Genomic DNA, 26278 nt, shown 5'->3' with positions numbered 1-26278 from the left:
CTTCCAAACTGCCACAATGAACCAAACTGCATGGCAGTGTTGAGACTGAAGGCAAAGCTCTCTGATCAAATCCCATCCATTGCAGCCTCCAGATGATGTAATGGGACAGCATTTAATGAAGTTATGGATAAGCCATGTTGCGTCTTTGCCAGGGACTCAGAGGAGTCAGAGGAGCTGATGGCGGAGGGAGATGCTGAGACAAAGAGCTGGCGCTCATGCCTGTGTGCCCGCTGTACACCCTGGGCGTCAGCGTGTGGCGTCTGATGAGATCAGAACTGGTAATGTTGTTCTGCGTGGTGACTCGGCTCACATGGCCGTGCGTGAAGCACGTTTGTCTCCAGACTGCCTCATCGTTGTTTAACCCATTCTGACCTGAGATCAGATTCATACGAGGTTTCCACTGGACACACACTGGTCTGATTAACCCATTCTGACCTGAGATCAGATTCTAAAAATGTCAGTCGTTCTTCGATTTTTCAAAAATAGCAGACCTACAAGCTCGTAGCGCGCCACTCGGTGGCGCGCTATGAGCTTGTAGATCTGCTATTTTTCAATAGCTAAAGCATAACATGATACTAACACCAAAACGGGTTCCCGTTCAGAATGGGTTAAAGTCATGAGTTTTCGGGCAGAGATGCAAAGGACTGCTGGTGATTACATGACGACGATGATGATGATTATACCCTGTATTCATACATATGACAAAATCACACCCGTGTGAAGTGAGTGGTGCAACTCTGTGTGGCGGTCCCCGGAAGTTCCAGACCCACAAGACCACAGCCAGGGTGCCGGCCCGGTTCCGGCGAGCCGCCCCACGTCCGAAACGGTAGAGAAATGACAGAGTTACCGTGTGGGGGTCTCTCTACTGTACTGTACTGTACTGTACTGTACTGTCACTGTACTGTACTGGCACACCCAAAATCATCATATATACATTTATACAGTTAATATGTGCGTGTGTGTGTGTGTGTGTGTGTGTGTGTGTGTGTGTGTGTGTGTGTGTGTTAGATTGCGCACAGGTGGTGAACAACAACCATGCTATTTTTGTGCTCAAAAATAAACCTGAACCTGATGCAAGCACGTATACTGTAGACAAATACACATAACCCACTCATTTTGCACTGTGAAATGACCCAAAAGTGTCCATTTGGGTCCGTTTGACAGTAACCATATGGTTCCATAACCATAAGGGTCCATTTAGAATCCGTTTTTCCACCCTGGGGGAAATTAATTTGACTGTGTGTACTCTCTACGCAGCCGACACCGTGCACACCACCCCCAGCCCTCGTCCCACAAAACACACATCCCCCTCCCATCATATTTACTCAACTGATTATGTCATGGCCCTTCCCTTTTAGAAAATGCCATAAATTTGCATAGCAGTATTAATCTAATTAGAAATCCCACTGTTTCAGTTTAAGGGTTGCAGAGATTGGAATAGAACATCACCCACGGCTATGATTGCCTCTTAATTAAATATTTCCATACGCTTTTTTTTATCATTCCATGGTCCCCCATTTATTAAAGATAGGTTGGATATTCTGGCAATGAACTCCAGTTAAAATGTCTATATAAGGCAATATTAAGCACCTTTTATCACCGTTTGTTAATTTGTCTCAGACGATGATCAGATGGTATTCGTTTTTTGAGAAATGGAACATCCTAAAAAGCTAATTTAAGCCATAGACAAGAGGTGTAAAAAAAAAAAGATTAAATTAAACCGTGGTTATACATGGAGTGATGGTAGAGATTGAAGTGAAATGCATCAACTAGTATGATGACAATGCGGCTGTTAAATGCACACTTTGACCATTTTGAACCTAAATCCCATTGTTCTGCTGTGAGGAGATCTTATGGCAAAAAACGATGTATTCTGTATATTTAGAGCTTGTCTCTATGAAGTACTGTATGTGAATGCACACACACACACACACACACACACGCACGCACGCACGCACACACACACACACACACACACACACACACACCCACACACCTCTCTCTATATCAGTGTCAAATACACAGTGCTTCCATAAAGCATAACTAAGAGAAGAGTAAGAGAGAGGAGAGAAACATAATACATTGTGCTCTATGGCAAGAAAGGGCACCAAAGCTACAGAAGTGTCGCTCGATTAGCATCTGAATAGCAACAGATTAAATTTGCATTATGAGCGTAGCCATACGCAAAGCGTGTCTGCAGACTGCAGCCCACGAGGGGTTTTGAGACTTTAAGGCCCCTGGGGTGGAGTGTCAGGAAGGAGAAAGAGGGAGCTACTAGGGGGTCCAGAGAAAGGAGCCCACCCCTGGAGAGTAGAAATGGAAGCGTTGGTTGAACACACCCAAATGGCCTTGGGTGGCTTCTTGAAACGGTTAGCATCAAGGCTAAAAGAGAGATTTGGATGTCCTAGGGGGGGGGCACATGACAGGGGTTCCTTATTTATTTCCAGGAACTAAGAGGGGGGTTGTTAAAGGGTTGTCATAAGGGGCCTCCGGCTGGTCTTAGATGACCACCCGCTAACCCTTCGTGTGATGTATTCATCTGAGCAACTACCTTTTTTCAGTCAGACAGACTCATCATAAGAAGCATAGAAAGTAGCGGTGGCTGCATGCTGATATTTTGCTCGTTATATCAAAGTCGCCAATACGCTAACAAGGTTGACTGGACATGAATAAAAGATCAAAGTCAGATAAAAAGAGGGATTACCGAGGATTACATGCACACATGTACGCAGACTGGCACTTATGCATGGACTATCAAGTGTGTATTGTACAGTTCTCTCCTTGATAAATTGCTTTCCTACTGTATTTTGATGAGCAACGATCTATTGCATGGCCTCCCAAAAAAAAGAGTCATTGTTATTCAAAGTGGGGAGAGTTGAAAATAACAAAAGCTAACAAGATGCACAGCCATTCAGCCGCTTGGCTAACTCACCCAGTGTTCGTTTGTCTCGCATTGATAACTCTACCCTTTTGTTCATATGGAAAGAGGTCTGTCTCGTATACTGTCTTTCCAACAGATTGGAAACCAAATGATCTGCTGTTGCGAGCATGTACGCCATGCTAACCTGTAGTCTAGCCTAATCACTCTCTCTCCATTTGTTGGCAACATTGACAAATCTCCCACTTGCTCTGTGTGGGATTAAGAGGCCCGTTATTTCCTTAGCCGCCTATCCTTCATTCTAAATGGACAGCTTCTCTCAGCACAATGCTAAATTGGTCAATTAAGGCAGCGGTGGGATTGAATTAAGCTCCAGCCTCTGATCTCCCCGAAAAGGAAAAGGGGTCTGGCCTGGAAACGATCGCTTAAACAGCGCACCCAACAAACGAGCAGCCCTAATTGATCCAAATGAATCTACGTCAGGTTTGATGGAGTTGCGCAGGGCCCCCATCTCAGAGCTCAAGAGTTAAAACGCTCATTTTTCACGTGGATAAGAGGAAGAGGAGCTGCCGTTCTACATGGGTTAAAACGTCCTCGTCGAGACAGTGCCCATATCGATTCAGACAGATGTGTGAATTTATTCCTGCCAGATGTTGTTGAATACAAATCAGCCAGCGAGTGTCTCGACTTGCTCTTTACTATTCCTGGATCTACACCCACTAAACACTAAACACTAAACACTAAACAAACAACAAAGGGCGCAATAAAAGAGCTATCGACACAATAGCAATAACTTCAAAAACTGTACATGTTTAGCACAAAGATGAGGAAATAATGAGCGTATCTGTAAATCATGGCTATTAAGACTCTCAAGGCTCGTCATGCAGTCAGCAGCTTGTTTGACGATTTATTTTCATTATTGATTAATCTGTTGCAAATATCTGATTCATCAATGCACAACAACAAAAAAGTATTCCTTTTACTGTGAGACCTGTAAGGGTAGATTTAGGTCCATTTGTACACTCTTGGCTTATTTTAGTACTTTGAGTATTTTACTGTTTTAAAGAATGAATGTGTCCAAGAATTAATGATGGTAAATCAATCCAAACAACTTGAGATCCTCTCCAATGGCAACCATTAGACGGGACACGCACACACGCACCCCCGCACGCCCCCCCCCCAACCCATTGTTGCTTCTCTCTGCCAAGTGACGCCTACACAGAGTCCAGGGTAGACCCCCACCCCCTCTTGGCTCCCTGTTTCCCCGTCTCTCCTCTCCCTCTCTCCCACGATACCTGGCGTCTCCACCTCTCAGGGAAATCCACCTGCTTTTGATCTCTCCGTCTCCGTCTCCCTTCTCTTTCTTATGCCCCCCCTGTCCCCCTCATCTTTCCACACCTCACAGAGGCTAGGCTAAAAGCAGGTGAATTTAAAATGGCGGAGTGCCTTTATAGCTGCACGGATGAAAGAGAGCTTTAGACAAAGAACAGCGGAGGGCTTTTAAAAAAAGAGATGGCACGGACTGACTGAAAGGGGATAGATGGAGAGAGAGAGGGAGGGGAAGAAAGGTTAAGTCTGACTGGATGAAAGAGAGCTACAGTAGATGGTAGACGTATAGAAAGTAGTCAGTGTACAGTATATGGCCGGTGAATAGATGTGAGCGATAGCCACAAGGGAACGGAGTGATGGATGAGAGGAAGGTAGAGGAGAGAGAGAGAGAGAGAGAGAGAGGTGAAGGTAGTTTGACAGAGAGAGAAGAGAGATGAGAGGATGAAAGGTGAGGGGGAGAAGGAGAAGGGCAGGAGACAGCACGGTAAAGATGTATTGATGTATTGAAGAGATGGAGAGATGACTTAAAGAAGGCTAAACTAACAAGGTGTCATGTGACTTGGAGAAGGTAGATACAGTGAAATGGAATTTCACTGTATCTAGAGACACTGAGAAAATGGCCGTAACATACGAGAAAAAAAAAAGATTTATAGAAAGGTGATAGTTTTGTCGTAACCAGGATTCTGCTGAACACACTTGAACACATTGAGATGGAAACGTTATATAGAAATGCTGAGAGATCAATAATTGTGAAGCAGACAATCAGCCCTGTCTGTGACATTGTACAGTACAGTAGGGGTGTAACAATCCATTTTAACAACGATATCTATCACAATACATCGTTGACGATGGACAATTTTGGTTCATTATGGCGATACGATACGATTCAATGATTTGAAATCAAATGTGTGAAACTTGTGGATAGTGCAGGTTTTTTAGGGAAAGATTTATTATTATGGTTATGGATACTAGACCGGTGCCCGGCTGTAGCGCACCGAGTCGGTAACGATGGGAGTTGGAGATCCATGCCTCACCCGGCTATGCAATTCACCTTGTACCCGTGTCAGAGTACCCGTTCCACCCATCTGTTGTGTCCCTTTTATGCCCATATATGGAGATTTCTGTATTTTATATGATATTTTATAGAACACGTTTATGCCATATCACAATAGTACATTATCCCATATCACAGACAGTATCCAGTCTAATATCATATTATTGATATCAAATGTATACTAGGGATGTCCCGATCAAATTATTTGGCTCCCTATCCGATTCCGATCATTTACAAATGACGTGATCAACCCCGATTTCCGATCATCCAATCGGGACAACCCTACAGCAGACCTATACAAGCCGCGAATGTGACGCATTGAGGGCTTGTACTTGTAGATCTGCTATTTTCAACGCACAACGACGTATTCATTGAGTTTTAATTGTCGGGGAATGATGTCACTCATCAATCATTTACTTTCTCTTTCAGGTGCCTGTCGTGTGTGAACGGTTCATTCCCGTGCCACTGGTGTAAGTACCGCCACATGTGTACGCAGAACGCCAACGACTGCTCATTCCAGGAGGGACGCGTCAACATCTCTGAGGTGAGTGTCACACTACTTCCTGATCCGTCTCCCTTCCCACATGTCGTTGTGTCTGCTTCAATCTGGTCTGAGAACTGCTACCTCTTCAGGCACTTGAAGGACAGCGCTTGGCTTTTGCTCATAGAAGAGGTTTATGAATCGTGACAGTGATGGCTAAAGTGAGAAAGGCCCAAATAGATTAGCATAAGTTAATATTTTTAGCTTACTCATATAAACGGTCTGTAGTCATGTACAGTAATAACGAATGTACGCACGCACACATGCACAGACCCCTATAGTTTTTTGGGGATTTACTATTGTCTGCTGTGTGGTTTGTGTTTGTATGTGTGATAGGGGCTCATGGCACAGCCTGAGTTCTGGGCAGCCATAATTCTTGTCTTGGCCCATAAGACCATAAGCAAGCCTGAATGGAAAATACGGCCTTGTTCCAACACAGCCAAATGCTACATTAGCATAAAAGCTAATATCAATCGAGCCATGGCCATGGCTTGAGCGGGTGATGTGAGGAATCGCAAGTGGGACTCAATGTGTTTGTCAATCACTACAGAGGACATGGAGGCACACACACACACACACACACACACACACACACACACACACACACACACACACGTGCGCATGCACACACGCAATGTGACAAATGCACACTGATACATTGAAAGGCATAATTATTTTCTCAAAAGGTTCCTCAATATAAATCCACTGTGCATGGATGGCAGTAATGTTTGTGGTTTATCAAACAGTCTGATGTCTCAGTGGTCCAGTCCTCATTGTTACAGTATCTCTGCTGATTGAAGTGTCCTGGTTAGCTGACCAGGATCACAGCCCATATATTAATGACTCTGTCTTTATCCAACTACGGTACACTCCTCTTTATCGCAGCCCTCATCTGTGTGGAAACTATACTGTAGCTAGCACACTAACATCACTGTCCACAACCACACACTGGGCCCAGCCTTCACGCCTCACGGAGCTAACACTAGCAGATTAGCGCTCCCATCTGTAAGACACAGGGAAAGCGCTGGCTAGTGTGAATTGTATAAACACAAGGAAAGCTTGCAGTGATAGAGAGAGATTGAACGATGCAGAGCAGGGGGAGAGCACGATGAAACGGGTAATAAATCTATAAACGGACTTGCCGTGTTCTAAAGTGGTGGTGTTTTAAGGCATTTGCGGGATTATTTAATTTTTACATAACGATTTCAAATATTGGGACACAGATAATAACTCGGGGGACAAAAAAGCCAGTATCTCACTTTATGAGAACACTATCTTCAGGGCTAATTTTAACAACTTGAACCCTCTATAGTTACTTAAACGCTGTCCCCAAGGGCTCTACTACGTCCACAGCAGGTACTTACATTTAAATAATGATTATGGTACGTTACGTTCTGCAGGTGCATGCAGAGAGAGAGATGGATAGATAGAGTGCACAAGAGAATGGAAGAAAGAGGAGAGAGGCTGCGTTGACAGTGGTCTGGGGACAGAGAGAGCTCTCCTGTCACCTCATCTGTGCCCATAGAAGCCACCAGCCACATGCTCTGTTGGAGAATCTATCATCTACACACACACACACACACACACACACACACACACACACACACACACACACACACACACACACACACACACACACACACACACACACACACACACGCGCGCTCATTCATCATCCTTCTCCGGGCTGCCACATCCATTAGTTGTGCTCTCAGTGCCCCACCAAGTCCAGCTCTTCCTGTAGGCTGGACTCATCTCTCCTCTCCTCTTCCTGTAGGCTGGACTCATCTCTCCTCTCCTCTTCCTGTAGGCTGGACTCATCTCTCCTCTCCTCTTCCTGTAGGCTGGACTCATCTCTCCTCTCCTCTTCCTGTAGGCTGGACTCATCTCTCCTCTCCTCTTCCTGTAGGCTGGACTCATCTCTCCTCTCCTCTTCCTGTAGGCTGGACTCATCTCTCCTCTCCTCTTCCTGTAGGCTGGACTCATCTCTCCTCTCCTCTTCCTGTAGGCTGGACTCATCTCTCCTCTCCTCTTCCTGTAGGCTGGACTCATCTCTCCTCTCCTCTTCCTGTAGGCTGGACTCATCTCTCCTCTCCTCTTTCCATCGATCTCTCTTCTTTTCTCGTCCTCTGCTCACCTCATCCCTTGCTTCTTTCAAATGCTTGCGTGCCAGACAGACAGTCCCTCCATTCATCTCTCCTGACCTTTCACTGGGCACGCGAGCGTGCGTGTGTGCGACTGTGCGTGTGCACATGTTTACATGTGTACTGTACATGCTTATGAGAGTGAGCAAGTACCTGAATCCGCAGGTGTGTGCCATGCCCCTGGTGTTAAGCATCGCTTCTGACAGTGTCAGCATGTCAGCAATATTCCACCCACAATGTGTAGTCAGGATTCAATAAAAGTAACTCGTGACGAATAGTGAAAATAGCTGATGCACAAGCTCACAGCGGTGTAAGAGTTGTTTGGTCGTAAGAGAGCCAGGGTTTGATTTGCTGGGGGAGACGTGGGCTTGCCTCCGCTCTGGTCAGTGGTCATTCATTTTTCATCCCTGCTGCTTCTGGTCAAATACATGCATACACATTAATAATAATAATAATAATATAATAATATCTCAAACTTATATAGCGCTTTTCTGAGTGCCCAAAGACGCTTTACATGGGGGGTCTTTGCATTCCCTTTTGGAGAAATGGACTGCAGACTGTCTACAGTAGATTTACAGTAGACTGTTGCCACCAGATGTGCCAATGTGTCTACTGCTTTGTGTCAACCTCGAGAACACCCATAAACATTACCACCCTCAATGATTTTGAATGTTGCTCGAAGTCAACAATCATGCTTTGATCAAGGTATAGAACACGGTGATAAACCGACACATAGCATGCAGCTACTACACCACAGTACCATTTCAAAGAACAATAGCAATGCCACTTGAAGAGAGTTACAGTATCTACAAATCCCCCACTCTCTTTTCTTTCTGTCCATTGCTGTCTCCATTCCCCCCTTAATTTCTCCCCTCCTTCTCTGCCCTTCAAGTGTTCCGCTGTCATCTCCTCAAGTATTTGCCTCTCGTTACTATGACAACCATGCAGGCTGGCGTGTGTTTTATCTCTTTAAGCAGCACTAACTCATCCATCTGTAATTAGTGTTTTTAGATAATTGTCTAATATTAATATATAACAGAAACAGACTTAGAGTCTGACACTGTAGAGATGCACTGGGTCTGACTCAGTTAACCTAAACATATGAACAGTACATTCCATCAGTAACTATCAGTATAATGTACCAGTGAATGTATGCATGAATATATTGTACATCTATCCCATTTATACAGAATGAACAGTCTAGCAACAAGTGAATCTGATATGTGAGAATAAATGAAAGTAAGTCTCGACAACAGTCCGACATTGAACGAGCTTTTTGTGTTATAATGCATCCAGCATCGCTAGTATAGTTCTTACTGGTTCTTGGTGTCTCCGTCGTCTGGGAACGCTTTGGGAACGTGTTGGGAACGTTCCTGGGAACGCTTTGCTTCCGTGTTGTGACGTCGTTCAATATTCTGCCTCCGTCCACAGTAATCTTAGCGACAATCCTTAGCAGCGGTTATCTCGGAATTGAAGCTCGGATCGAGGTGATCATACAGAAGACCGATGTTTTTAGGAGCTCAATAAAAATAATCCCCACGACCTCGCGGAACCGTATTTTATCGCTTTTGACGAAAACGAAAGTATCTCCCATGTGCCCCAGAAATGATTGATTGTTACTTTCAGGTTCACCAGAATAAGGCTCTTCAGAATAAGGGCTTACGGCTGGTGGTCTATGATTTACAAGTTTAACTCGATACAGATTGACGGCACGAAAACAACAAAAAAATGCTCCATTTAAGGTCGACTGTACAGAAAATTGTGGGGGTTTTTTTCCACAAAAGAAAACAATCTGAGGGGTGAGAAGAGGAGAGAAGTGTTGTCTGCAGTTGTACAATTTGTAGAAATTTTCAGATCGGCTTTCATGTCTTACCTCAAGCTGTATTTTCTCACTTTTTGACGAGCATTGGTGGTTAATTGGTTAAGCTCCGTTAAGACCCACTGAACATAATTTTGATGTAGCAGAGTGAGGCATGGAGCAGGACTGAGTTGTGGGACCTGCAGTTCTCTCACTTCCCTTTTCCAGCTTTACGTACTGTTGTCATATCTATCTATTCTCTCTCTCTCTCTCGTTCCATAATGTCCATCTTTCAGTTGCTCCGCCTCTCGTCTGCCCTCCACGCTGTGGAATGTGTTGCCTTATACTGTCTTTGATGAATGTTTTACTGGTGTTAAATTCAACACTTTGCTTTCCACTGATGGTTAAATAGTGTCATCCTTCCTCTTCCTCTCTCACTCTTCCTTTTACAGAAAGTACAGTAAAGTGATGCTGATGAACTTCACATCCACTTATTGATGGAGTGTGTTTAAATGTTGTATGTATGACTAGCAAGTAACTAAACATGGCTTTGCATCGGCCTGTTCTATGTTCCAGTCAGCGAGCACACACATTTAGACCAGATACTATAAGCACATTATTAAGTATGAAGTCAGTGTACAGTATGTATGACATTGTGTCCTCAGAGGTTACATCAAGAGGACTCAGCCAAGCAAAATAGCACACACACACACACACACACACACACACACACACACACACACACACACACACACACACACACAAACACGGCATGGATGGTAGCGTTACTTGCGATGTAGGTGTGAGGGCCCCAAGCCATGACATTTTGGCACACAGTGTTTATCCGGGCTGGCATCCAGACATTGAACACACACACACACACACACACGCATACACACACACACACACACACACACACACACACACTCTCTCTCTCTCTCTCTCTCTCTCTCTCTCTCTCTCTCCAACGAGGGGCTTCCCCTCTAGTGACTGTAGGCCAAGGACTGTGTGTGTGTGTGTGTGTGTGTGTGTGTGTGTGTGTGTGTGTGTGTGTGTGTGTGTCGCTCTGACTGTCGCTGGTTCTTATCAGAGTAAATCATAACAAGCAGTCGCATAAGGGTCAGGGTGTTGGTTGGGGGGTGTACCACCAGGGTGTTGGTTGGGGGGTGTACCACCAGGGTGTTGGTTTGGGGGTGTACCACCAGGGTGTTGGTTGGGGGGTGTACCACAGTACCACCCAGTATTTCTCCTTCCCTCCGAGGCTCTGTCTGTGAGGAATATACTGTATCTTTTCACTTCTCTGCTGTCTTCCCTTCTTCTCAGTTTTGGCATCTCCTCAATGTTCAAACTGAAATTTCATATTCCATCCTAATTGGCTTTCAAAGTTTGCAGGATTAGCCCGTTTTGAACAAAAAGCCTCAAATCCTCAAATTTACGTGACATCTTTCACAGACTTTCCTACTAGGCTGAGGAGTATATCCCACCCTTTTTACATTGGCCTGTTATAGCACCACCAATAGGTGGACTTTTGCTAAACACATTTTTGGAACAAAATGCCTCAAATCATCCTTGTGAGGTTGTAGATCAGCTATTTCCCCCATGCAACACCAGTGCGCAACAAAGTATACATCAATCCGGATTAACAAAATGTTATGTTTAAACAACAACCAACCCATAACTTATTTTCTGTTTCATGGATGGATAGATATAGCTTTGTTTTGTTATAGTAGCTTGGCTAGCTATAGCTATATTTTCCATTGCTTATTATGGTTTTAAAAAAAGTCTAGTCTCCTAGCAACGTGAGAGCACGTGGATCCATAGAACCAGTGCTTTCTACATATACAGTATCTATCAGGGAGCTTCCTCCTAGCTTCCTCCCACCATCTCCTCTCCCTCTCTTCTCGGTTGCTCTCCTCTCTCCATCTCTATTTGTCTTATCTGTGCTCCCACTCACTGTAGCTTGGCCTCTCTCTCTCTCTCTCTCTCTCTCTCTCTCTCTCTCTCTCTCTCTCTCTCTGTCCTTGAGCAAGACACTGAACCTCTTATAGCCGCTCACTGTTCCTACAATCGGATGAGTTCAGTGCAGAGGACGGTTTCCATTGATGTGCAAAATGTACAGTACGTCGCCAAGCGTTCCTCTTTCCTGTATTCTCCTACACTACAGTAGGCCTACACACACACACACACACACACACACACACACACACACACACACACTGTACTGTGTTATTCTACCACTTTATCTTCCTGATGTCCATTTATTTTTGCCCTTCTATGTTTTTACACTCCCGTTTTCCCCATTTCAATCTGTCGCCTTTTGCCCATCTCTGTCCTAACCCACCTCTCTCTCTCTCTGTGTCTCTCTCTCTCTCTCTCTCTCTCTCTCTCTCTCTCTCTCTCTCATACTGTCCTGCAGAGCACACAAGCGCACAGACACACACATACACATCCATCCTGCCTTTCATTAAGAGGAGACATGCCTGGACCATGTTTAATAAAATATAAACCCTTGTTGGGAAGAGAAGACATGACATGACAGGGAGAGAGAGAGAGAGAGAGGGTGGGGGGGGTGGAGGGGTTAACATCACCGCTCCCCCTCTGCTTCTTAGCCTCTCCGGGGGGAATCCCCCATAATGCATTTCTACTTCTAACGCCCCGCGGAGGACGAGCGAAGACGGGCCTTAATTGAAAGCAGATGTACAAGAGTGTGTTCGAGAGGGGAAAAAAACAGAGGGAAAAACAAAGACGGAAAGAAAGGGAATAGACAAAAAGAGAAGGAAATGGCAAAGAGAGAATAACAGGGGGGCTCCGGGCAGTAACATGCAGGCAGATTACATTCACAGAGTGACGCAATTTATTTTCCAAATGTTCTCCGTGGAGAGGGAGAGAGAGAGAGAGAGAGAGAGAGAGAGAGGGGGGGAGACGGAGAGACGGAGGAAGTGGAGGCGACAGGGTGAAGTAACCACAGGTTCTGGGTTCCAGATGGATCCCAGCCGGACCGTGACCCAGATCCCAGCCCTGTATTGTTAACCCTTGGTTTGGTAGTAGCACACCACCAGCAGCCACACTAACCACACTGAACCCCCAATACACGCACACACACACACGCACACGCACACGCACACGCAACACGCACACGCACACACATGCACACACAGTTAACTTTCTTTGGAAACTTCTCAGTGGAGACTCGTCCAAAGAAGCAATAATCGCGTTTCCACCTTCAGGGAAATCAATTGCAGAGTGTATCAGGTGTTTGAGCGTAGTCTCTCTCCACACTCTTAATTGCTTAATAGGCATGCGTGTGTGTGTATGGGGGGGGGGGGGGGATTACAGGCATTGGCACATTTTGGAAGATGTAACACAGCCTGTCTGTCAATGTTGCTTCAGTGTGTGTGTGTTTATACTAATTAATTTACTAATTTTATCAGGGAGAAAATGGAGTAGCCTACAAAATGGGGAGTGGTTTTGAATCTTTTGGTGCAAATATGCACGTTAACACACAGGCATGCTCTCACCAATCTCTGTCTGTCTGTCTGTCTGTCCGTCTCTCTCTCTCTCAATCTCTTTCTCCCCTATGAGATCTTCATACTATTTTTAGGCCCAACGTCCCCCAGCATCTTCTCTACTCTCCTCGTTCCTTCCCCCTCTTTCTGCTGACATGATATGGCACGCCTCAAGCATTGCTCACTTAAAAGCCTCTCTCTCCGTTGCATGAAAGCCCCACTATACCTGGCAACCTGCATCAATTCCAACAACAGAAGGCAGGAAAGCCCCACTATACCTGGCAACCTGCATCAATTCCAACAACAGAAGGCGGGAAAGGATTGGACACTTAAAAGACTTCTGCTTTGGCCACATTATTTGGGCGATTAGGCTGACGTTTCAAATGAAAAGCAAACGTGAATCCTTCAGAGCAAACTTGAAGGACATTTTAGACCCATTTATTTTTGGACAAGTGCCTGATTGCCTGGTCAAAAAGCATGTGCGCCATGAAGACATTGAGAATACGTGATCTAGCAGGCAGTCTGTTGAGCTCAACAGATATAGGCCGGACATTCCCAACCTATGGGCCGCGAGGATATTGCAAGTGGGCCCCAAATGATTGACAGGACACTTAAGATTGTATTGATAATAACATGACAAAAAGGTCATGATGTTTTTCGTTTAAAACCTTGAAAAAAAAGGGGGACACGGTGGCACAGTTGTAGTGCTGTCGCCTCACAGCTAGAAGGTCCTGGGTTCGATTCCCAGGTCCACTAGCATGAAGAAACAGTTACAGCAAAGAATGCTTCAGGCTGGAGAGAGACTTAATGAAGAGCTAATGGGAAAATGCCAACACACAGATTACACACACACATGAACATGCAGATGGAACATGGTGACATGATAGGTGTGTGTGTGTGTGTGTGTGTGTGTGTGTGTGTGTGTGTGTGTGTGTCTCTCTCTCTCTCTCTCTCTCTCTCTCTCTCTCTCTCTCTCTCTCTCTCTCTCTCTCTCTCTCTCTCACAGGTCCCAGTGGTTTAATTATTCAGCCTGTATTAAATCTTCATTTCCATGGCCCTCACAGTCAGCCTGCCTAATGGAGAATACAGATGAATATTGCATCCTCAGTTACCCCTGCGGTGTGTGTGTGTGTGTGTGTGTGTGTGTGTGTGTGTGTGAGAGACATAGAGATTAATAAAGAGAGAGAAACAGAGATAGGTGAAGATAAATGCATAGTCACTGAGACAAAAAAGAGATAGAAAAAGATGTGTGGTGGCCTTAACACAATCAAATCAATTCCCGGCATTCCTTCAAAATAGGAGCTCTGGGGTGCCGGAAAGACATGGCCGCGTTTACTCTGAACCCGCCCCCCCCCCCCCCTTGCTAGCTTACCTTGCTCTCGATGCTATTATATCGCTAAAAGCTCCAAAGCGTTCATATTTTGAACGAGAGGTGGACGAGGAGCAGAAATGAAGCGTGTAGTTACAGTAGATTATCCTCTCGCCTGATATCATTGAGGATGTGCTAGGACGTGTACACGCGTCCTAGCACATCCGTCGATTGGATTCCCTATGACGTGTGTGGACACGTCCTATGAACGGAACCTGTTAACACATTTAGTACCGGAACTGCATCAAAATAAAGGCGCTGCTTGCGCCGGAGTAATCGCCAGAGTAGTGATCGCTTCCATTTTGAAAGCCATGAACCGGAAATACTTTCTTAAAAAAGTTGACTGACAAAGTGCCATCACAATCTCCGATCATCTTAATATATTTATATACGCTACAAAAAGAGTTCATATTTTGCGGGAGAGACGGATGAGGAGCAGAAACGCAGCGCCAGCATATCGATCCATTCATCACCACGGAGAGCGCCCTGGATGAGGAGATACGAGTCATTCTTTCCGCCGCGCTAACATGGGAGTCAATGACAAGCTAATAGTTTCACAGAGCGTTAGCATACGGCAAGCGAAAAGCGAAATGCCAAAAAAAAAAGAAGTAATTATTCTGAATATTATTATCTCGCCCCGCGTCGTTTGGACGTCGCTAGGACGTCCACAGACGTCTAAGGCACCTCTCGGTTCCAATCCTTATGACGTTTCAGGACGTATTATGTACAAAATGTGTTAATGCTCCAGGTTGAGAGGACCCGTTCTAATCCAAGTCCTTGCATATCTCTCCTCTCTGCCATTTGTTTGTGAGAAAGAGATTCCATGCGAGTTAGGACTGAATAAGCCCACCGTCTTTTTTTCATCCTATAATGCCAGCTATAGCTCTGTCTGTCACCTCAAGCATTTCTCTGACTGTTCTCTAACTCTAAGCATCACTAGTCTTCTCCAAAATATCACATCTATATTGAGGTGTTCGGTCAGTTACAGTATTTCACTGTACATCTATATTGAGGTGTTCAGTCAGTTACAGTATTTCACTGTACATCTGTATTGAGGTGTTCGGTCAGTTACAGTATTTAACTGTACATCTATATTGAGGTGTTCAGTCAGTTACAGTATTTAACTGTACATCTATATTGAGGTGTTCGGTCAGTTACAGTATTTAACTGTACATCTATATTGAGGTGTTCAGTCAGTTACAGTATTTAACTGTACATCTATATTGAGGTGTTCGGTCAGTTACAGTATTTCACTGTACATCTATATTGAGGTGTTCAGTCAGTTACAGTATTTAACTGTACATCTATATTGAGTTGTTCGGTCAGTTACAGTATTTCACTGTACATCTATATTGAGGTGTTCAGTCAGTTACAGTATTTAACTGTACATCTATATTGAGGTGTTCGGTCAGTTACAGTATTTCACTGTACATCTATATTGAGGTGTTCAGTCAGTTACAGTATTTAACTGTACATCTATATTGAGGTGTTCGGTCAGTTACAGTATTTCACTGTACATCTATATTGAGGTGTTCGGTCAGTTACAGTATTTCACTGTACATCTATATTGAGTTGTTCGGTCAGTTACAGTATTTCACTGTACATCTATATTGAGGTGTTCGGTCAGTTACAGTATTTCACTGTACATCTATATTGAGGTGTTCAGTCAGTTACAGTATTTAACTGTACATCTATATTGAGTTGTTCGGTCAGTTACAGTATTTCACTGTACATCTATATTGAGGTGTTCGGTCAGTTACAGTATTTCACTGTACATCTATATTGAGGTGTTCGGTCAGTTACAGTATTTCACTGTACATCTATATTGTGGTATTTGGTCAGTTACAATATTTCCCTGTAGTGATATTCAGTTTTTTCTTTTTTTTACAGAAGCCACAATGCCACACGTAGGTTTTCCTAGAAACCCTAGATGGTCAGTGATCCATGATACACGACCAAAGCAGAAATGTAGCGTGTTCAGCAGCACGGTGGGATCGATTTGTGGCACAGCAGCAATTTTTATCCAGTTCCTGTGCCGTTTCTCGAGGGATCCCTCACTAAAATGCAAAGTAGCTTTTATATTACTGGAGACAGTCAACATACAGTAGCAAATTATGCAATTGTATTTGTGTTGGAGCGGGGGACAAAAAAAAGGACTTGTCTACAAATGGCTAAAGATAAATTGGGCCAATAGAAATTGGAATTGGAAATGCAAACAGCATTGAGCAGAACTATCACACGCTAAACATGAGAATGGATAGTGCTGTAATCCACTGTCTTCTTGTAACATTGAAATATGGCACTGTCTGCAGAGACACCCATAAAAGACAGATAATGGGACATATCTACCTCAGAAATCAAGGTTTGTCTCTGAAAAGCTGAAATGCAGGAGGTTCGATTGGTGTTGCCATATCTGGGTTAGAAAGATAGCTGGATGCCATGGCATGCTCTCTCTCTCTCATCTCACTCCCCTCTCTGGCATGAGCTCAAATTACAAAGTATTCACATGTTCCTGCATTTGACTGTTTCATGGCCCATGTCTTGGGGTGGTTCACTAGCCTCCATGTAGTATGTGAAGGCTAATAAGATCAAGTTGACATATAGATGTGCCTAGTTGGTATATCAAAGCTGGGTGTGCATGCATGCATGTACTGTAGGCTATGCATTTATACATGTGCTATAAAGCAGCCAAGCCAAGAGACTGGAAATATTCATGTCACAGCACACTGGCATCTTTCTATAATTCAAACTGCTCTCTCGCTATACAGTATGCCTCTCTATCTCTCTCTCTCTCTCTCTCTCTCTCTCTCTCTCTCTCTCCCCCTCTTCCTCTGCACTAATATGCATCTTTCCCCATTTACTGCTCTGTTCCCTCTCCGTCTCTCCATCTCTTCCTCTCTGCATCACCACTTCCCCAGAACATGAAGGGAGGTGGGTGAACATTCTCACAGTCCCTTTCAAGGTTCAAAGTCCCTTTCTTTCCCTTTGTTTCCGTTGTACCACTTTCCCCACACTCCTCTGCATGTTCCTGGCTTATTAAGTTGCGCTCTCTCTCTCTCTCTCTCTCTCTCTCTCTCTCTCTCTCTCTCTCTCTCTCTCTCTCTCTCTCTCTCTCTCTCTCTCTCTCTCTCTGATCTCTCTCTCTTTGTGCTCTCTCTCTCAATCTCTTCTGCTATAAGTGGCGTCTGGTTGGTCACAGAACACTTTCCGGTCTTCTGCCTGCTAATGAGCATGGCTCAAATGCTCTCACATTGTGCGCACGCGCTGAAGCGTGCTTGCATATACCTCCACACCCTGAAGTAATTTCTTCACCTCACTTACATTCGTACATGCATGTGGAGCACACTTGAGCAAGTCCCCATGCCCATTATGTGACATGTGGTCACTTAATGACCAAAACAATGCCAGTACTTTAATGGATAGTCTCGCACGCACGCATACAAATATACAGTAGAATATACAGTCACTACTAACTTATTTGTGGGATTTTTACACTCAAGGGTGAATACACACAAACAGATTTGGGCCACCGAGAATATTGCACTACCACTTGCAACTGCTATCTGCCCTGTATCAAGGTCCCACTCAGAAAAGCTATTACACCCTTAACGTTTTGTAGCCGAGTACAAATTACAATATTCCACGTGGCAAAATACGTAAATGGTGGCTTTGCAACAAGAACACTAGGTAGAACTATGGCAGAGAAACCTCAAGCTACAAGGGCTGACTAACGAGGTGCAAGCAAGAAATGCACACGTACATACTGTACAATAATGTACATACACAAGTACATATGCTTGTGAATTATGAAGAGATTAACCAACTCCTCGAACAGCAAAAACAAACTGACCAGGAAAAATATGCTTCCAAATTAAACTGTCTAAGAACTGAAGTGAAAGCCATGAGTCAATATATTTTTATATATATTTTAACATATCTTTAGATCTTATTCTTTAATTTCCATTCCTGCTAATAAACAAGATATACCTGTACATGCTTTGATTAGTTTGGATATATATATTAGGATATATTTGCACGACTGTAAAGACAAAGGAAGTGTGGAGGAGGCGTCACTTCCGCTTTATCATCAAAAGGGCTTCCGTGCTCCAGACTGTATCACCGGAAGCACCAAAGAGCTTCCGTGCTCCAGACTTTATCACGGAAAGCATTTGAAAATAGTGGGATTTTCTTGGCCACGCAAGACTAACCAGAGTGCCACTTCCGTCCAAACCTTTTGAAGGCAAAATAGAGAGGAAAGGCAAAACAGTAAGCCCAGGATTTGGGAAAGGAGGCAAAGGGCACAAATAATACTTTCTTTCAAGCTTTTAGTTAGGCTTAAAGTGTGTGGTTATCATACTACTACATTTAAATACATTCAAATTTAGCACCAGAGATGCTACTTGCTTGGCAGCGGAGTTAGGAGTGCTTTTCACCCTTTGACAGTGCTTATTTGTGAAAGTTTAGCAGCGATAAAAGCCACGCAATTCTTTTGTGAATTCTCTCCTCAGAGTTTCCGTAAATGAACACAGCGTCTTTATTCCACGGCTGTTCTGAAACACTCACACATACTGTATACTGTATGTATGGACATTTACATTAATGTACACGCACACACATACATACATACTTACAGTACACACACACAAAGGAAAATGTTGTTCCCACTTTGTCAGCGTGGTGTGTTTGGTACCACATCGCTCCTCTGATGCTGGCCAGCCTCTGTGTTTTGATACTGTGATACCACACATAGACAAGTCGACGACACCTGATCCACAGCCTGTGTGAACTGGATATCACTGCGGATCACAATGTGAGAATATAGTTGTCAAGCCTTGCTTTTGGGAGCAAAGCCCTTTGTGCATTTAACCTAGATTTGACACGAGCGTGTTGTCTCTGGGCAGAGAGGACGCTGTAACTTAAAACCAAGCCATTGTCAGTCGGAGGGACGGCTTCAACATGTCTAGTTCACACACAGATAATGCCACTGTCATTGCGAAGGTTAGGCAGGAACAGTTCCATCCCGCCTGCAGACAGCCGTATCAGAATGCATGCCCTGTAGTGTAAGGTACTGTTTGTTGTCCTGTTACTATGGAACAGATCTGTGTTCTCGCAGCACTCTAATTCCTCCTCCATCCGCCCTGTTGTTGTTGTTGTTGTTGTTGTTGTTGTTCAATATAATATAATGTTCATAGCACTTACCGTACTCTGACCGTACGCTGAATAACAACATCTGCTAAATTGTTGTAACAATTGTAAATAATTGTAAAATAGCATCCAATATGGTATCCACAGATCATATATCATTTTTATATTTTACAGATATATACTGTACATTGAATTCCAAAACAAGGCCCCGGAGTTGGCATCTTTAGTTAAAGCCCACAAAGGCCTCTTTGGCCCCTACATTGTGAGACCACACTGTACACTCCTGAGTGTTAATGTAACTCTGAGAGTGTTCAAATGGATCTGAGGGTCATGTAGACAGGCGGCGAGAGGGGGGGTGGGGGGTCAACACTCCATGTAGTCCTTTGTCAGGTCCCTGACAGACACGCACACACACACACACACACACACACACACACACACACACACACACACACACACACACACACACACACACACACACACCCACCCCCTGTCCACCTCCATGTACCCCCCTTTGTGACCATACATGCCATGGTGTCGCTCCCTCGGGCTCTCCGTATCTCTTTACTTCATTATTTAGCGTGTTATTTTTTTCCTAGCACTGATCTATAGTCCTCACATCACAGAGCTGGCTAATTAATTATGGATGGAACATTGGGGAGAGGGAGGAGGAGGAGGGGGGGGGGATATGTTAAAAAAAAAAAACGTCCAGACGCCTGCCTCATTACGTATGCGCAGTGTTTTTGGATCTTTATTAATTTATATCTTGTCAAGCTATGCCAAGGCCTTCACAACTCTTTCTGGCTTTTTAATACACGTAGCCTATTTATTTATTTATTTTGCGTCTCGCTTTCGTCTTCACCCTCTGCTCTTTGTCTCTCTCTCTTGATTAGAATCTCTCGCCTTCCACAGACTCATATGCATATGTATATATGTGTGTATTTGTATATGCACGCACACGCGCACACACACACACACACACACACACACACACACACACACACACACACACACACACACACACACACACACACACACAGGGTACACATGGCACACCCAACTGTCTCATTATCTGCTCTTGGCGGATGTTAAAAGGTGTTTTGCTCACCTGCAAGTGAAGATTATCTCATCTGCCCCCAACACTTGTTTTATTTTTATTTTATTTTGTTAGTGTGGAAAGCTGTGGGTCCTGTAGTAGACATCACAGTGAATTGCAAATGAAGGAGGGAATATATTAGAAGGGGCCTGACCTAGAATGACAGCTGCTTGCTCTTGAGTAGAAGGCTCACGGAGATGTTCTCTCCAAACTGGCATTCATTCATCAGTGGTGAGATTCATCCTAAATTAGGTCAGCCGTTAGGTCTCCTTAATTTGGTCATTTCATTTTAGGTCAACATAAAAAATACGATTTAAAAAATAGAGCTTAACACTTGGGTTCCCCTTCCATGACTTTTCCTAAATATTCGATTCAAATCATCTCTGGGTGTTTTTTTTTTCTAAATCTGAAACGTTTTCTAAATATGAATTTAGACATACTTATACTATGTCTGCCATAAAATGTGCAGACATAGTATAAGAGTTGCGCTCTTATCACCATACATCATCATACATCATCTCATTCTGGCCAAAATATCCAATTTGCTCGTCTACATATGATGCAAATTTTCCTTTCATTGTCAATGGCATTTAATGTTTGTGTTTCCACAAAAAGCTGATTTGTTTAGACACATAATGACGTAAATTCTCCTTTCATTGTCAATGGCAAACGTGACACTAGTTAGCTAGCGCCCCTCAATAAGGGACGATGATGGGACGATCAAGGGACAGTTGGCAACCCTAAGTACATGCTGTACAACGGAAGCCTTGCCCTCCAGACAGACACTTTGAGCTATAGTTATTTTTCCAGGCTTTTCCCTTGAGATAAGACTGGGAACGAGTTGAAGAGCGTCTATTTTAGGCATGGGACACTGTCGTACGATGAAGTATATCAGTATATAAGTCGGGGCTTTAAATGCAGACCGAAATAAATGGCCACTTACAATATCTATCAACTGCCTGAGTAACCAGTGGAGAGCCATTTCATCTCATTTCTGTAAGCAGGAAATGGACTTTCATGAAAGTATGGCATACGTCTTAATAATCTGAAAGATTAGTTATGCCTCCGCTGTTAACATAATGGGTACCGCGACTCCCATAATGCCGCGCTTGCTGTAGGCAGAAAAGCCGACAGCAGCCTTGAAGAAAAACAAACAGAGAGGTAAGGAAAGCCCTCTGGCAGTCTGGCAAGGAGCGGGGAGTAGGGGGCCTGGATGTCTGCCATCATAAACACACACACACACACACACGCGCACACACACACACACACACACACACACACACACACACACAGTCACACACAGTCACACACACACACACACACACACACACACACACACACACACACACACACACACACTCACACTATGTGAGCTTATAGTTCAGAATTAGCTGTGGGTGTTTGCTTATTCGACTTGTCGTCAGCCGGGCAGTCATAAAACAAAGAATTTTTATATTTGGCAGTGACAGTTGGTTGCTATGGTATGAACATCTGTTGATGTTGAAAAACAGGCTTATGAAATGTATAATATTTTGTTCAAATTGGAGCAGATGTTTTTTGTTGGTATTGAGAGAAAATGTGTGATGTAAACATTGTTGCGACCAGGTCGCATTTACTATAAAAACCTGCATCTCCAATCCGTTAGTTACCATGCACGGCCTCGTGACATAACGCTTCTATATATGGTCACGCCTCGTGACATAACGCTTCTATATATGGTCACGCCTCGTGACATCACGCTTCTATATATGGTCACGCCTCGTGACATCATGCTTCTATATATGGTCACGCCTCGTGACATCACGCTTCTATATATGGCCACGCCTCGTGACATAACGCTTCTATATATGGTCACGCCTCGTGACATCACGCTTCTATATATGGTCACGCCTCGTGACATCATGCTTCTATATATGGTCACGCCTCGTGACATCACGCTTCTATATATGGCCACGCCTCGTGACATCACGCTTCTATATATGGTCACACCTCGTGACATCACGCTTCTATATATGGTCACGCCTCGTGACATCACGTATTGTGACATGTCACGCCACCATATATGGCCATCTGCATATATGGTCCACATGTATGGAATATGGTCAATATGGAATTCATTCCATATTTGATTATTGATCTCATGCCAAAGCGTCAGCACTCACCCAGCAGTCTGCCATCTGCCGTCACCCAGGCGGATGCGCGCACATTCTCGCCCTTAGGGCGTCTCTTACTGGTTTTATACTATCAGTTATAGATGGTATAACTCATAGTCCATTCGGACGCGAGTGTAAAGTTGAACTAAAACTTTTTAAACACTTTCAACCTGGTGTCCCTATTTTGCGCTTGTGGCAGATCTATGCCTTCTAGGTCTTTTCTCAGGGGGGCTGTGGGTAGAGAAGTGCTGATGGAGTCACCCTGCGGTCTGCCTCAGACGTTTCTCTGTGCCACTTTACCTGATAGCTGAAACACTGTCTAATTCATGCACTGCAGACATACATACAAATGGATCCCCCTGCACCCAACCACACTCTCTCTCTGTCTGTCTCTCTCTCTCTTAAGACTTCATCGCACGACGGTGTCACACACTTAAAATAGCCACCCTACAAGTACAAGCTCACAACGCTGCATTGCGGATGCGTCGCGCTGTATGTCTGCTGTTTTCGCCGCGCGACACACCATCGTGCGATGGAGAAATAAATTAGTCTTACACACAAACAGTCGCTCAGTCACTGACACACTCGTATCCACGTCTGAGTTTCCTTAGAAATTAGCCGATGGACTTTCACATCTGGCAAGAAAACCACAGCATCCGTTTTCACTGATGAAATAAAAGACCAGAAAAGAAAAGGGGAGGGAAAGAAAAGTCTCTCTCCCTCAGCTTCAAACAAATTCCCCTGGTGAAGTATTGTTTCAATGCACTCTGCAGTTTGTAGCTCTGATGCCGGCTTTGAACTGTTTTGGCACCTGTCAGAAAACCTGATGAAATTCGTTCCCTCTGGTGACTGCTTATCTGCCCCCCTCTCTCTTTCTATGTTTCTTTCTGTCTGTCTTTTTGGAAAGTTAATGCGATATTGTCTTTTAGTCACCCGAGACGACACTACATGGGAAACGAGCGATCCCATGGGTCATTGCTGTTACTGTAGGTTTACCTTGCTGCTGTCCTATGAGTCAGACCCATATTGCGTTAAAGGCTTTTTGATAAAGCGTTGGCGCTGACATGAAGTCTACAGGATATGGTTACAGTTTGTATTGTAGGAATATATATTTCCATGTATAGCTCCAAAAGACGTGAGGCTGTCTCGGGCTGTGCTCTGGTATACGGCCTCTTGAGAACGGAGAATCAACATTCTGTACAATTCTCTTGAAACATCAGCTTTTTTATATTCTACATTACCTCACTGATCACCAGTAGCCACCAAAATCACTGTGGACATGGTGATTGACAGTCACAATCACCATCGCCTTTGTATATCCTGTATAACTTGTATACTTTTTATACACTATATTGTTTTCTAAGAAGAAGAAATCTTTCTATAATATCATTGTTTTTTGTCACCAGCTTCTGTGCCCACTTCTTACTGAGAACAAAACATTTCCCTGCATTTCTCATGACATGAGTAGTCAATTATTGACCTCGTTGTACCTTGAGTTGACCGCACGTTAGCTAGACGAGAGAAATGTAATGGATGGAATTCTGTAAGGAAGAAAATGACTGGCTGACAAGAAGATAGCTGAGCTACTTGTTATGCCGATAGAGGGATGAATTAAACATTCAGTTAGCGACCGACTGCGCTAAGGGCTACACTAGCTTCTGACACAATATGTTCCTACAAGTTAGCTTCAGTATGGTAAAGTGCCACTGCATTAAAACTTTCTACCGAACATTAGAATTCAGCATGCATCACTTTCTGTCTCATTCCTGAGTTGAGTGCATGTTTTTGCTTTCTGTTATTTTCTTTTTCACTCTTGTGGCTTCAGATGGTGTGTTTTGAACTTTTGACACAAGCCTTCTTTTTATGAGACAGGATTCCCCCAAAAAAGCACTAGTGTAAGTCACTCTGTCTCCCCTGTTCTTTCTTTCGTCTCTTCTTTCTTATCCATCAACCTTTTAATTAAGGGGGATGTTGTCAGGAGGGTTGTGCTCATTTACTGCTGACACAGCAGGAGAAACGGGGATTGGAAAAAATATGCAGGAGGATATTCAAAGGACCAGTGAATGTCTAGGATTGTTTACAGGGGGTTTAATGTTAATTGTTGGAATAATAGCCGAATCAGATTACAAATAAACGTGTCATGTAAGTGTCAGTGTGAATATAGGCTATGCTTATTGTGAATGCAGTTCCATTTGTCTGCAAATGGATCTGTAATTGAAACTGTTATTTTTGCTTTCATCACATCTCACTTAGAATACCGTAACCCTTTTCACTCTTGAATTGGCTTAAGAAAGGAGGGAAAAGTCCCTTGCATGCCTCCAGCTTGTTCAGCATACGGCAGCTAGAGTTTAAACTTGTACAAAGAAATGAGAACATACTGTATCTCTAACACCCTGGCATCCGTTCACTGGCTACCTGGGCCTAGCCCCTATAGCTGGTTTAACTCCATGTGAGCCAGTGATGATGGCTGTGGCCGTAGATTATATGATGAAGCTTTGATGTTTGTTCTAAGTCTAGGCTAAAATTCTGAATACTAGTGGCCATTAGTGCCCGGCCGTAGATTATATGATGAAGCTTTGATTTTTGTTTCAAGTCTAGGCTGAAATTCTGAATACTAGTGGCCATTAGTGCCCCGATGTCTTTTATAAGGAGATCAATCAAGTCAAGCTAACTAATCACTGCCATCTTTTTCGACAACATGTGAGTGCTATGTAGACTCCTACTCACTCTTCTGACCTATAGTCTCCGTTAGCTGGATATGCAGTACCTCTAGTTTCATGTTCTTTATTTTCCTTTTTTTGTAAGCACTGTTAAGAATATTTTGTCCTTTGTTTCATCCTGTTCTCCATCTGCTAATCTCTATCTTCTAATTTTCTTCCCTCTCTCATTCCCTCCTCCTTCACTGATTCGTCACTTTCTTTTCAAACACACTCCCCCCTCTCCCCCCCTCTCTCAGCCACTTTGTGTCTCTCTCTGTGTTCTGTCCATTCCTCCCCTTTGTGCCTCTCCTTTTATCTGATTACTTATAGCTTTGTCTTCCTACAGTATCCCCTCGCATTTGTGTGTGCGTGACATGTGCGTGCATGTACGTGTGCATGTTGTAATTAGACGCACAGAGCCACAGCTATAAGCAGGCTAATGAATACGCCATGCATTGTGTTCTGGACCAGGGAATGTGCCATACTGTAGCTTCTAATGTACAGCAGCAGAAAAACAAATCACTCCTCCTCTAGCAGGATCTTGGCAGGATAGGAAACCTCTTATC

The 26278-nt window shown here is 43.9% G+C and overlaps 1 protein-coding gene across 4 annotated transcripts in view; it reads left to right on the top strand.

Annotated features, from left to right (window-relative positions):
• plxna1b (plexin A1b) overlaps positions 1-26278 on the top strand; it is a 228104-nt gene that overhangs the window by 126803 nt on the left and 75023 nt on the right. For all 4 annotated transcript variants that reach the window (XR_013965144.1, XM_080780037.1, XM_080780035.1 and 1 more), the window contains exon 9: positions 5691-5805. Coding sequence is in view for 3 of the 4 variants with exons in the window: in XM_080780037.1 (XP_080636163.1) it covers positions 5691-5805 (115 nt within the window). In the remaining variant the exon portion in view is untranslated. The remainder of the gene's footprint in view (positions 1-5690; positions 5806-26278) is intronic.

The sequence above is a fragment of the Protomyctophum bolini genome, assembly GCF_963924005.1.
Source record: "Protomyctophum bolini genome assembly, chromosome: 2".
In the NCBI taxonomy this organism is placed as follows: Eukaryota; Metazoa; Chordata; class Actinopteri; order Myctophiformes; family Myctophidae; genus Protomyctophum; species Protomyctophum bolini.
This window is presented reverse-complemented; position numbering and strand designations above follow the sequence as displayed.